The sequence below is a fragment of the Kwoniella botswanensis genome, chromosome 2 (genome assembly GCF_036426115.1).
Source record: "Kwoniella botswanensis chromosome 2, complete sequence".
In the NCBI taxonomy this organism is placed as follows: Eukaryota; Fungi; Basidiomycota; class Tremellomycetes; order Tremellales; family Cryptococcaceae; genus Kwoniella; species Kwoniella botswanensis.
The window spans coordinates 1,855,936-1,869,127 of NC_088600.1; the positions used below are offsets into that span (position 1 = coordinate 1,855,936).

At 43.3% G+C, this 13,192-nt stretch overlaps 5 protein-coding genes across 5 annotated transcripts; 2 read left to right on the forward strand and 3 right to left on the reverse strand.

The window, feature by feature from the left end:
• Positions 1-534: 534 nt before the first annotated feature.
• On the forward strand, positions 535-4,416 carry L199_007591 (uncharacterized protein; the record flags this gene model as incomplete). The annotated part of the gene is made up of 10 exons (XM_064893280.1): positions 535-1,079; positions 1,153-2,102; positions 2,188-2,303; positions 2,463-2,716; positions 2,783-2,869; positions 2,939-3,008; positions 3,066-3,119; positions 3,186-3,979; positions 4,042-4,207; positions 4,300-4,416. 10 exons carry the CDS (start codon positions 535-537, stop codon positions 4,414-4,416), a joined length of 3,153 nt encoding a protein of 1,050 aa, XP_064749352.1.
• Positions 4,417-4,663: 247 nt separating this feature from the next.
• Positions 4,664-5,946, reverse strand: L199_007592 (uncharacterized protein; the record flags this gene model as incomplete). The annotated part of the gene is made up of 3 exons (XM_064893281.1): positions 4,664-4,762; positions 4,829-5,881; positions 5,944-5,946. The coding sequence occupies 3 exons, from the start codon at positions 5,944-5,946 to the stop codon at positions 4,664-4,666; spliced, it is 1,155 nt and encodes a 384-aa protein (XP_064749353.1).
• Positions 5,947-7,678: 1,732 nt separating this feature from the next.
• L199_007593 (uncharacterized protein) lies at positions 7,679-9,903 on the forward strand (the record flags this gene model as incomplete). Its single annotated transcript, XM_064893282.1, has 8 exons — positions 7,679-8,230; positions 8,359-8,430; positions 8,517-8,570; positions 8,647-8,679; positions 8,761-8,798; positions 8,887-8,945; positions 9,022-9,293; positions 9,391-9,903. The coding sequence occupies 8 exons, from the start codon at positions 7,679-7,681 to the stop codon at positions 9,901-9,903; spliced, it is 1,593 nt and encodes a 530-aa protein (XP_064749354.1).
• Positions 9,904-10,089: 186 nt separating this feature from the next.
• On the reverse strand, positions 10,090-11,084 carry L199_007594 (uncharacterized protein; the record flags this gene model as incomplete). Its single annotated transcript, XM_064893283.1, has 4 exons — positions 10,090-10,260; positions 10,426-10,790; positions 10,881-10,946; positions 11,021-11,084. The coding sequence occupies 4 exons, from the start codon at positions 11,082-11,084 to the stop codon at positions 10,090-10,092; spliced, it is 666 nt and encodes a 221-aa protein (XP_064749355.1).
• A 392-nt stretch (positions 11,085-11,476) lies between these two features.
• On the reverse strand, positions 11,477-12,900 carry L199_007595 (uncharacterized protein; the record flags this gene model as incomplete). The annotated part of the gene is made up of 8 exons (XM_064893284.1): positions 11,477-11,567; positions 11,635-11,884; positions 12,026-12,106; positions 12,184-12,231; positions 12,290-12,363; positions 12,428-12,511; positions 12,577-12,664; positions 12,738-12,900. The coding sequence occupies 8 exons, from the start codon at positions 12,898-12,900 to the stop codon at positions 11,477-11,479; spliced, it is 879 nt and encodes a 292-aa protein (XP_064749356.1).
• Positions 12,901-13,192: the final 292 nt, after the last annotated feature.

Sequence of the window (13,192 nt, forward strand, 5' to 3'; positions counted from 1 at the left end):
CCAGACTGTCCGATCGCCGTGGCATGCAAGAGACGTCGCATCCATCTGATTTGTTCCCGATCTGGTTGATGGATTTTGGTAGTTAGATCAGGAGATCAGGAGATCTAGATTTTATCTAAAGTTACAGATGGGGTTGATTGGTTATTACCGGTTCGGATGACCGGGGATGGTAACAACGTCATAGGACGTCACTCTCACTCTCGCTGTCGTCTCAGCTGATTCATCAAAAGGATATTCCGAATACATCGTAATCCATTTGATAAGCGGGACAACAGAACAGACCACGGATCAGATGAGAGGAGATCAGATGCATTTGTGATCAACGTGTACTCGGTGAGGAATGCAGCCCAAGTACACTTCAAAGGATAAATACACGGTAGATTACTAAGGACAAACCAACTTCTTCCTCTTCTTCTTATCTTATCTTATACTCCTTTCTCTTGTACATCAGGTCACAAGCGAGATAAGTAATTCACAATACAACAAGTATAACGCATATCTTGTAGTATACACATCATTGTATCACTCAGCAACATGTCATCGTCCACCGCTAGAACTACCATATTCACCTTACCAACGCCATCTTCCGATTCGAGTTCCGAATCTCATACTCCCCCGCCAACTCTACGAGAGCAGATCGAATCTTCACTGAAAGGCACATCCGATATCCAATATCCAGGTGAAAGGGAGGAAGATCGTCAATGGGGATATAAGAGGAGTGTACCTACAGTAGTGCTATACGATGAAGAGGGTCTTAGATTATACGATAAAATCACATCGTCCGCTCCCGAATACTACCCATTTCCAGACGAGTTACATCTACTTAAACAATACGGACAGGAGATAGCTCAATCTATGGGATTTCCATGTACGAAGAGACATAGGAGATCGCCCAGAGACGAGATGGATAATAACGATGAAGTACCGGATAAACCGTGGAAACCGGCCAAATGGGGTGATGCAGCTTTGGGGAAATATAATGATGGTGTTAATGGAGAAGAAGGTTTGGCAGGTGAGAATGCCTGGAGAAAAGAACAGAAGGAAGGAGAAGGGTGGGATGTAGTTGAATTGGGTGCTGGGTAAGTTGTCTTTACCCCTGTCATCCGTACGTGGATATCAGATATTGACTTGTACTTATGAACTATGCTATAGTGCACTAAGAAAAACTGCTCATCTCTTACTTGCCTTATCGTCCTCTATCAACCCTTCTTCTGACTCCGATACAGCAGCACCGATTAGATACCACCCCTTGGACCTGTCCGAGCCTGAATTACGCAGGGTTTTGGCTGAGATGGAAGATGGATTTGGAGATCAGTTGAAAGGTAAAGTGGAGTGTATCGGCCTACATGGAGTTTACGAAGCTGGATTGCAATTCATTAGAGAAGGGAAATTGTCATCGCTCAACGCGAAGTCAGAAGAAGGTTTAGGATTACAAGATATCTCATCTCGAGATAACGATAACTTCCCTACTCCGCCTTTCGCGCTGATCGATGAGAAGGAGGATATCGCCATACCTTTGAAGAAGGATGAAGAGACCAAAGAACCAAGTCCATTACTTTCGCCTGAATCGATCAATATCGTCACTCCCAGAAGTGAGATATCATGTTTACCTAGCGAAATCACCGAATCTACCCCTAGTTGCAATACTAACGATAACGATGCCGGTACTTGGTCACCTATCTCTTCTGCCGAATACGACGATCATACTCAATATGATACCCGTCAAGCTCAAGGTAACTCTGACAATGTTACGGAAGTCAAAAGATCTTTCTTGCACTCAACTTCCACAGTCGATACGGAACCTTCCGGTAGACCATTACACCTAGTATTCTTAGGCTCCTCATTGGGCAACTTCGATCGTGAATCTGCAGCTCCTTTCCTCAAGTCACTACCACTGCGTAAAGGAGATACTCTACTCTTAGGGTTGGATGGAAGACCCACTCCGGGTCAAGAAGGCAGTAGGAAAGTAGAAGTCGCATATAATGATCCGGCGGGACATACCAAGAGATTCGAAGAACACGGTTGGGATGTGGTTAAGGAAGAATTGGGTTTGGGAGAAGATAATCAAGTTGAATTTGTCGGAAGATATAACGAGACTTTAGGTGAATATTCCGATCACAACCTTTCGGGTCGATGAAAGGATCCATCGGTGGAAAAACATGAAACTGACTTAAAATCTTCTGGTAGGTCGTCACGAAGCGTATTTCAAATCTTTGGATCAACAGACCATCCATCTACCTTCTTCAGACGAGGATATAGTCTTGGAGAAAGATGAGCTGTTGAATATAGAATGGAGTTACAAGGTGAGTCCCGGCAATTGCAACTACGTCATCCAACAAACATTCGTGCCTGGATTCCCGCAAACCGGACGAAGATGGAATCCCTCTTAATCGTTTTTTCCGGTTCAGCTTGACTCTATCTATCGATTGCTAAGCTGATTCACTCTTGTCAAATAATTACAGTATTCGATCTCTGAAGCTTTGAACCTATTGTCCCAGGCCAACTTGCGAGTGGTAAATAGTTGGAAAGCTCCCAATTCCGAATATAGACTTTGGGTACTTGAAAGACCGGAAGTGATCTTCGGTCTGAACTCTTCTCTTTCTTCCAAGATGGCTTTGGAAGTAATGGACAATGCTCAGCATGAAGATGCAGTGGAGAGAGCCAAGGGAGTACCGAAATGGAATGACTGGTTGGATCTTTGGAAGTTTTGGGATCAGTGAGTTACAATTATATCATGCTATTTTAGAGCACTCACTGATCAGCCCCAATGGGCGAATCCTAGCATCACACTTCAGATGATACCTAAAGAGATGTTACATAAGAAACCGATTGATCTGAGACATATCTGTTTGTTCTACCTGGGACATATGTGAGTACATTTTCTCTGGAGCACGACCTAATAAGAACTTGAGGCTCACCCAGCCTCGTTGGATATCAGTCCCACATTCTTGGATATACATTTGACCAGACTCACAAAGGGATCTCATACCGAGCCGGAGTACTTCAAGGTGAGTGGACTGACTACTCAAGGCATATCACAGGAAGCTGATTGATGACTTGTCCAGACCATATTCGAAAGAGGTATTGATCCCGATGTCGATGATCCTACTAAATGTCATGTGAGTGCAATAGGGTCTCCTGCGTTGAAAGCACCCTTTGTTGACCCTTCATTACCATTCATGTAGGACCACTCGGAAGTTCCCATGTCGGAGGAAGATTGGCCTGTTCTTTCTGAGATCTTGGCTTTCCGAGATCGTGTCCGACTTCGTCTCAAAGGGATCTACGACTCCCTATCCTCCGGCCGAAGACCGTTCTCAAGACATACCGGAAGAGTGTTGTTCATGACATACGAACATGAGGCTATGCATGCGGAAACATTGTTGTACATGCTGGCTCAATCTGAGATGACCCGACCTCCAACAGCGGTCTCGACACCGCAATGGGATATTTTGGCCGAACAATGGAATTCGGATCATCAAGAAAACAAAGTTATCACGATCGAAGGAGGAAAAGTCGAATTAGGACATAGAGATCTAGAAGCTGAAGATGGGGAATATCCAACTATCGACGGATGGGAGACTCACGAGTTCGGATGGGATAATGAGCATCCCAATATCGCTAAATCAATCAAGGGATTCAAGATTGACTCTTTGACTATATCAAACTCAGATTACCTATCGTATCTCCAATCAACCGGCAAATTTTCGGGACTGAGTAAAGAAACCGCCCCTGCTTCTTGGATGTATGACGAAACCAAAGGAGAATGGAACGTCCGATCATTATATGGACCTTTATCGTTCGAGGTAGCTGGTCGATGGCCATTGATGGCTAGTAAGTTGGAAATCGAAGATTATGCAAAGTACAAGAAAGGTCGATTACCTACAGAAGAGGAATTAAGGATGTTAAACGAAACCGAACAAGGACCTAGAACAATTGGTGAGGGTGTAAACACAGGTGTAAAGAATTGGCATCCTACGCCGTAAGCTACTTCCCGACTGAAACACTTTGGTGGAATAAAGCACTGATAGTGGATTCGTACAGACCGACCAATGCGACGACCGATAATGCCGGTAAGATCGTTCCAGGACATAATGGCGGAGTATGGGAATGGACCGATACACCTTTCAAGGGATTAGACGGATTCGTACCTTCTGTCATCTATCCGGGATATTCGAAAGATTTCTTTGATAATAAACATTACGTTGTTGTGAGTGTTCACTTTCGTCCATCATCATTGTCGAGTGCCGGGTAAAACTTCAGAATCGCGAACTGACTCGGTCTATCCTGTTTCACTTATAGCTCGGAGGATCATACGTCACTATCCCTTCGATAGCTGGTAGGAAATCGTTCAGGAATTGGTATCAGGCCAATTACAGGTTCTCGTTTGTTGGTGCGAGAGTAGCTTACGATTTGTAAGATACGCGTCTACTACTCTTTCCATTTGATTTTTTCTGTCTTTTGTGTCTTGTCTTACATCATAAAAAACAGTTCGTGGTAATTTAGCGGAATTGGAATTATGCAGTTTTGTATCAATAAGTATTGAATAATGGGACAAGTTATAGCATTACTCAAATATGTATCACGAAAAGGATATTTGACGATACAAATTCTCTTTATACATGAGATAATGGTTATACAACTAATTATTCTAACGAGAATCGGATCAAACTAATCCAGCTCGTAACATGACACCCCCAAAATCATCAAATGATAATCCTCTAGCTTCATGTTGCGTGGAGAAGAGGCTGACCATTTCCGTAATCTGTCAATCATATGAGGAATTAGCTTGTATTCTTCTATGAGTTGCTGGGAGATAGATGAAACTCGCCTCTTCGTCCGTCCACATCTCACCCAGCTCTCTAACCCACTTCTTCACTTCATCTCTACCTAACACGTAGCCTTCACCTTTCCTGGTGGACGAAGGGGGTTTCAACATTTCCCAAATATCTTTAGCTAATTCTTTCTGTCTTGAACTCAATTTGATTCTTCCACTTGAGTCGATATCTAGATTCTTTCCTTTCCTTCCTTTCCGTTTAGATATAGGTGATTGTGATTCGGATTCGATTTCAGCAAAATCTCTCGATTTGACTTTATTCCCACTTTTGTTCTTCCCTTTGGTTCGGGAAATATTATCATTGTCTTCACCATATTCCGATCCTGACAAAGATGATAATTCAGATTCTTCTGAAGGTATTTCAAAGTCATCCTCATCCTCATCTTCCTCACCATCACCGTTGTCATCGTCCGGACCCATTAAAGCCGCACAAACAGCTCTGAAGTCTTTCAATTCCACTCCTGCACCTCCTTCTTCCTCCCCCTCCGCTCCTGCTCCCCTTTTACCTGTTCGACGTGAGTTGTCTTCCCCATCGTCTTCCCATCCCGATGCAGAAGCTTTGAAAACCGCCAGCACATCTTCATCGGACGGTAGACCCAATGAGCTAAGTAAAGAAGGAAGGAGATGCAATGGTATTCGTTTTCCAGTATTTGTCGATGAGGTTTGATCTTCTTGATCATCTGGTAGGAAACCTCCTCCTGCTTGATCATCATCATCCATCATGAATCCTCCTCCATCGTTATCTTCTGACATGACCCCACCCCCTTCATCGTCAGGTACGAATCCCCCTTCACCACCAGCATCTTCCACCATGAACCCCCCTCCTTCAACATCATCTACAAAGCCCCCTTGTTCGTTCTTCTTGGGCGCTGGCGAATGTTGAACCTTCCTTCTTTTCCTCCCTCTTGCTTCTAGTATCTGTATCCCTCTATTGAAAGCTCTGTCAATATTCCTTCGCTGTTTTGCGCTTAGAGCGAGGTAGTCAGGATCGACATTCGAGTCTCGATCTGCTTCTGGCTGAGCTACTACCGATCGACGAGGGCGTGACTACGTCATTGTGTGGGATCAGTGCTTACCACAACGTCGAGCTAGGATGAAGATGGACTCACCATATTGGACTTGTAGATGATTGACAGTCGAGGAGGTCAACAGATTTATCTGAATGACTTTGAGTAGCTGAAAACCAAGAGGAATGACGTCTGGACATGACGAGTGTAATCAGATGATCGGACTATTCCACCTACAGGTAAAACCTCAAGTGCAAAAATCCCGTCAACTTTCCCACGATTGTTCTCTCCCCGCTTCAAAGAGTGTCTATCTCACCGACCGAAGATCACCACCGGGTTACTACCGTTGATGACCCGTTTTAGACTCGTTCGAGATCAGCATCAGCATCATGCCTCGATATCTGCTGAAACCCTTTCACATGATCATGCGCTCGGCCACCCCTACGCCATGTCTCTGTTCCACTTTCATTCGGATCATTTAACTGTGCAAAGCAAACATCAGTAGTACGACGTGTCTTTTCGTTCTCTTCACTTTTTACAAAACCGGTCAAGAGGCAACGCAACGGTCTTTTACGTGCAGTAGGATGATTCGAGCATCGTACGTTCGTCGGCCTGAGTCGAAGCTTGTCATATGGTTAGTTAGCTCGTTAACCTTAAAAGACCAGCTTCTCATGGGTCGCAGGCGCGGACGATCAAACGAAGATCGTCGATTATCCTTGATTAACCGTTATACCCAAATCAACATCGCATATTCTCGCGCTTTATCACGTTCTCTCTTCGCTGCCCATATATAACAAGAGTGTGAGACATATACATGCATGGTCTATACAATTGCAGAGACACACGTGATCTACCAAAGGGTATAAAGCTTGAACTGGTCTCAGAACTTGCGTAATTTTAGTCCTTAATCCTTTTTCCAACTTTCCACTTTCGGTGATGAGTCCGTCAAGTTACTCACTTAACGAGGGTAACTGTAATGCTGGATACATAGATGATAATGTGCGATCATACCATTCCGGAAAGTATACCTCCGATTTATCAAATATGCTTCACCGCTGGAATGGTTGCTCGTGATTATGTGGGGACAGTATCCTTCGGCCAGAAGAGATTTTTACGATATGGTCTCGTTGGATTTACGTGAACCCCATCCCAGCCCAATCGATCTATCTCATCTTCTCATCTCAACGGCGTGTTTTTGGTATGGTCCATATTCCTTCGTATCATTACATTACATTATCTCAGTGGCTTTTTTATTCTTACCCTTATTACCCTTAACAAAATAAACAGGTCTACGATCTACAGTACCAAATATTGTAATACCGGCACCGCACAGCACAAGACCATCATCACCACCGAATCTCATCAGCTCAACCACATACCGCGTGTATATCGTTACTTGCAGATGCAACCGAACAAGTCTACGGTTCTGTTTTAGATAATACGCAAAGGTATGCGAACGATTTACGACGTTGTGTCTGTACTTGATTTGGTAGTTTGATATATACTTAATTTGATCGATATAAGTAAGTTGATCTGTGATCAATCAGATCGCCCTTCTTAAGTCCTCGCTATAACATCTAGTAGCCTTTTGGCTCTGTCATATCCAGGTCAACCCAATATATTCTGTGCAGAGCTGAGAAACATCTCGAAGGTTAAGATCAAACGACTATCAACTTATAGAGCTGCTGTAGGCTCTCATCAGATAGATAATTATCAAATCAAGGAAGATACCAGTTCACATTCCATCACACCAATTGGCCTTTGCAGAATATGATACTTCAGTGAAGAACACCAGTGGTCGCTCCAACATCAGCAAATCCCTTTCTGTCTTCTTAAAATGGCCAGCTGGCACGACGCGCCCTATCTCCATTTGTCCAACAGCTCCTATCTCGACTCCCTCTCCAATAACACCGATCCATACACGATTTACTACGGTCAGGAAGCGGTAGTGTCGGAAAAACAAGTATTAATCTATGGGATAATCAATATACTAGGTATAGTCTTCTTGGGGTTGTTGGTAGCAACAATCCTTCTGTCTGGAACAAGAGTATCAAACAAGATTTCACAAATAAAGATCAAACGACTGAGTCTCGCTACTACTACTACGAAATCCTCATCGACCACTGAACGTAGTACTTCCAGAAGAAGGCAGGCGACAGCAACAACACCAATACATCGCATTCAACGTGATCCATGTCTGATCAATTCGTTCATCGTCATTATCCTAGTCAGTATATTGAACTTGTTATATTGGTTTGCGAGTGGAGGCAAGATAGATTCAGAGGAGATTTTATACCTTCCTCATGCTCGGTTATGTAGAGCTCAGGCTATATTGCAAGCTGGATCTCAAGCTGCTCAAGTTAGTGTGGTACTTTCGGTGGTACTTAGGGTGAGCCAATCCTTTCTATCCTGTCTCTATCCAAGATCTTGCAGAACAACCTTGTACAATCCAATCCATCATTCAATGCGCTGCTGAAACAATACGACAACTGACACGATACATCTAAAATCACGTAGCTATGGCTTAAAACTATCACATTGACGAGACCTTATTTCGATAAATTCAGAGGATGTTTCACTCTCTTTTTCGTATGTCGCTATCCCATAATCATTCATTCAATATTCAACAGGATTAATAAAGTCGCAAAAAAGCTAATACATAGTTACTGAATCAGTTACTGGCATTACCGTATTTGTTCGTTATAGGTTTCATGCCAAGTATGATCATCGTAAGTAAATCCACCAAGGTGTGAATAGAATATTTTGTTGGGTATCGTACTGATATTACCAATATATCCATAAAAGTTAACGTCTAATGCGAAAAATCCTATTCTTATTGTAAGTACGCCCATTTCAAGCCAAGTATCCCAGTGAATCATTCTATTGAGACCTGATCAAAATTAAACCACTGTACAACAGCCCACTCCTTTCTATTGCTCGTTACTTGATTTACACATGTGAGCGGAAATGTCTCTTCATTTGTCCTTTGCAGCAGAAGCAGTAAAAGTAGTAGACTCCAGTGTTGACTCAAAAATGACAATGTAGTCGACGGTCATACCAAATTCTAACAGGGGTGATTGCGATCCTAACGCTGATAATGGAGTGTGAGTACAATTCACGTTCGGCTACAATAAAGCATGAACCCTTTGCTAACTCAACTTTCCGTCATATCAATCGCAGTATGGGTCATCCTCCTTATTCTTCAGCATTTCAACCAAACTTCCCGAACCACCAACCTCGTCAATTCATCACACGGTCTGAAATTCAAACCCAAAACTATCCGATTACTGAACACCAGCTTTTATATTAGGGTATCATTATTTGTATTTTGGACAATGGGAATGATCGCAACTTCACTCTATCAGGCATTCGATAACACTATTACAGATCCTAATAGTGATTTTTTCTTCGCTTCGATGGGTTTAATTGGATTTATATGTTTTGCTTCTCAGGTGAGTACCAATCATACAAAATACAATATGTCTATCCACCGTATATGATCCAACAACAGGTGATTGACACTGATCTTGTTGGTGGGTTTGTCGGTAGTCTGATATACTTAGAGCATGGAATATACCCACTTCTACAGAAGAATGGTCAAACCTCCTTCATCATTCACGTTTACGAAAATCTGATCGAAACCAAAATCAAGATGAAGATGTTGATACATCTATACCTCAGTTACCGAGGTGGAATCGCCATAGGAATCGCCATGGAGATCTACCGCCAATTGCCATAGGCGATGGAATACATCATCAAAACCCAATGCGTTCTCAAACCCAGGGTGTGAAAGAATTGGATCTAGGTGAATTCTTGGGTGAGATCCGATTAGATTCCGAATTGGTGACGACCTCTGGAGAAGGTGGGCCGAGCGGTAGTGGTACTTCACCAGAGCAGAGTGGACAAACTTACGAGTTGGAAGAAAAAGAAGATTTAAGACATGTCGATAAAGTCAATGATGATACGTTCCCTTCATCGGGGATGGTAATTACTTTACATGGGAGTGTACAGGTAGATCAGAAGAGTATAGCTGGGAGATCGGATGCTGGTGAGATGGTGTAACGATTATATTTAATGATAATGTCTATCGAACAATCGAGCAGTCTGATATTTTTGCAGATCCTAGCATCCTGGGTAGAGTATCTGTTGTATCTTATAGACAATTACATGCATTTCTTTATAATTTTACTTTTCACAAAATCAATGTACTAATCCTCCTAACGATCGACCTATCTCAAGTCGAGCCGATCAAGGAGCCACTTTGGTTTCTTCCCATTCCCCACCTTCCTTCCTTTTCCACTGGGTTCGTCTATTGGGAATAGGTTTTAATTCGAGGTACTCGCCTGCCTCGGGTGCAATGGCAATGATCGCAAAGTGGTCGTAGGCAGCGTCGATCGTCTTTTGTTCGTCTGGTTTGTCCTGTAAATTTACGAAGTCAGTCAGACCGTTGTCTACTGTATCTCAGGCTCGTAGTGAAAATTGAAGATATTATATGATATCAAAATCATTCGTTGATTGGCTGTTGCCATTGAATGAACAATACCATAGACCGCACCAATAGAGAATGTTATACAATCCACTTACCGACTCAGATGGTATAGTCTCAGGCCACTTATCACTCCCTTCAACTTCATCCAACTTCTTCCCAGGTGTAGGTCTACCGAACCCCGCCCTCAGATGTCCACTCACACCACCCCATAATTCCTTCCTCTTATCTTCCCACCATTTTTCACTCCCCTCTTCCAGTCCCTCTACACCAAGAGTCTTAATTGCTTCTTGGATCGATGAACTGCTAGGAGTGGGGATCGATACGGCTTTACCGGTGATTCGGAATTGAACGTTGGTAGATTCGATCCACCATGCTATTTCGACTGTGGGAGAATGAGAGATATGTTTCGGTTTGGACATTCGGGTGTCGGTCGTAGTTAGCAGCAAAGCATTGGGAGTAACTACATTATCGAATACGATATGATTAGTGCATAAACATGTAGGGAGTCTACGGGTGCAAGACTAGTTGAGGGACTGAGACGTAGACTTACTACCCCGGTGGATCACAAATCGTACTTTGGGATTACCTTCTTCCGAGAGTGTCGAAAATGCATATGCTGCAGAGATTAAACAGAGAAGTAAATACTGAATGTCTCGTGTATATGCAAAGTGCTCGCTTGAGGTAACTTACTGGTCGATTTTGGATTCTCCTTGAGCTGCTGCTCGATGAGAGGTAACCAAGGGGTTTTGGACATGGTTCCAGATCTTCTCAGTAAGTTGGTAACGGACAGGTTGAATAGATGAGCTTGTTGGTTTGCGTGAAAATAAGTTCTTCTGACTGCTGTGGTATAGGAAATCGGTGTGCATGGGGGTACATTAAGCAGTCTCTTTGTATCGAAGACACACCCCAATGATCGATACGATTAGAATACTCGTTCTCATCGATCACCCTCCACTCTGGGTGCGAATGCGTCATCATCGCGTTATCGCTATCTGACAAAGTGGAGGAGATGCAATCAACAAAGTGGGGAAATCGAATATCATCTCTCTTGGGCACTATTTACGTGTATGTCTACTCAGGTTTGTAACAAGCTGATCACAATTACTCTCTTCATTTGTGTTGGATGCATAGCACAGCATGGTGGGATCATACAATCTGAGCTACATCGGTATTGACAAACGTACCAATATCCAAACTCTCAGCGTCAGGCTTGACCACACCCGCTTTAGCTAGCACCCTATCTCATCAACACATCAGTCAGCTCACGTATCATCTTATAATGGTATGGAAACGAACAGGCTCACCTGAGGGTATCTCTCACAACATTTTCTTTGACCTGCAACAGATCTTCTTCCCATTTAACGCTCTTCAACCACTCTACGACGTCTTCCCTCTGATGTCCAAAGTACGAAGTGACAAAATCGACATCGTCCTTTTCCCTGGCTTCGGCTGAATTGAATTTTCTCACGTACGGTTGGAGTGAGGTGAGGAATTGAGATATTTGCGATGAAGAGGATGAAGGGGAGGCGGCTATGTGCCAGCATGGCCATGGGGCTGGAGATAAGGATTATAAATCAGCTATGAGCTTGGCGAGGGGTAACGTGGGCATGAATTACGAGAGGAAAGATATATCATCCAGGACAGCAGAACAGTGAAATGATGGTATGATCAACAAGATGAGAAGATGATACTCACTATACACAGACCCGATAAACCTCACCTCACCTGAATCCACATATGGTTTCGTAGTGAACCATTCCCACAGGAATACTGATGCTGGATCGTCCACAAGTTAAGATCAGCTCGTGAAGAAAGGTAGAAGCGATCTATCTGGAGGTACGTTGTTGACTCACTTTCACCGGAATTGACAGAATCTCTGAGAGGCTTGAATTGACCATTCACTATACATATCGTCGTCAGCTCAACTGTGTACGAGGACTAGGAAGGAGATGAACGCACCTTTGAATTTAGGTTGTTCATCTTCTGTCCAACCTTCGTTCAGCGATAGCACAGAAGCCATTACTTGAGATCCACTGAAATCACTCTTATCAGCTTGGTTCCTGGTCGAGATTGGCGAAAGGAGACAGTACAACTGACCTGCCTAATCTAGATATACCAAATGTCGTACCCTTCAATTGATCGACGGTGTTATACTGGCTATCTTTACCTGTTATGATAGCCCTGTGCAGATATAAGTAGAATCAGCACAGTTGGTAACGATGCATGCAATAGATAATCGCACTTACCACCTGAGAGGACTAGCGATATATCTTCCAACTAATTTATAAGAATCCTGACCATTCGCTAATCCAGCTATCAACGCATCTGTCAAAGCTACGTACAGCCATCCACCATATTAGCTATGTTGTTGATATGCTATTGATATGATGACACTGGATGTACCCACCGATACATAAATCTATTTCACCATTCTTCAATTTCACTTGCATCTCCCCTGTCCCTCCTGGACATTCGACCAGTTCGAACGTATCGCCCTTATCTTGCTCTGCAAATTGAAGGAGAGGTGAGAGGAAATGCTCACGATGCCATCCTACTTTGAGCTTGGTCATGGTCGTACACTGCAGTTCTGTTTTTGGGATCGATATGGATAAATGCAACACAGCAAGATGCGAAAGGATGCTTATGGACCGAGTAATGGTTTAATCGATCAATTTCGGATATCACCGTCGAACGCTCATATTGCTTCTATCGATCAGGTTACTAAATTACAAATGGGCATGAGTCCACTCATTGGCTTTGATGACCTTGATGTCGGTATTCAGTAGGCGATGTAGAACCATTTCTTTCTTATCAACGATGTCGCGGACTCGCAACGTTGTTCAGAATGCAATCTGGATGAAT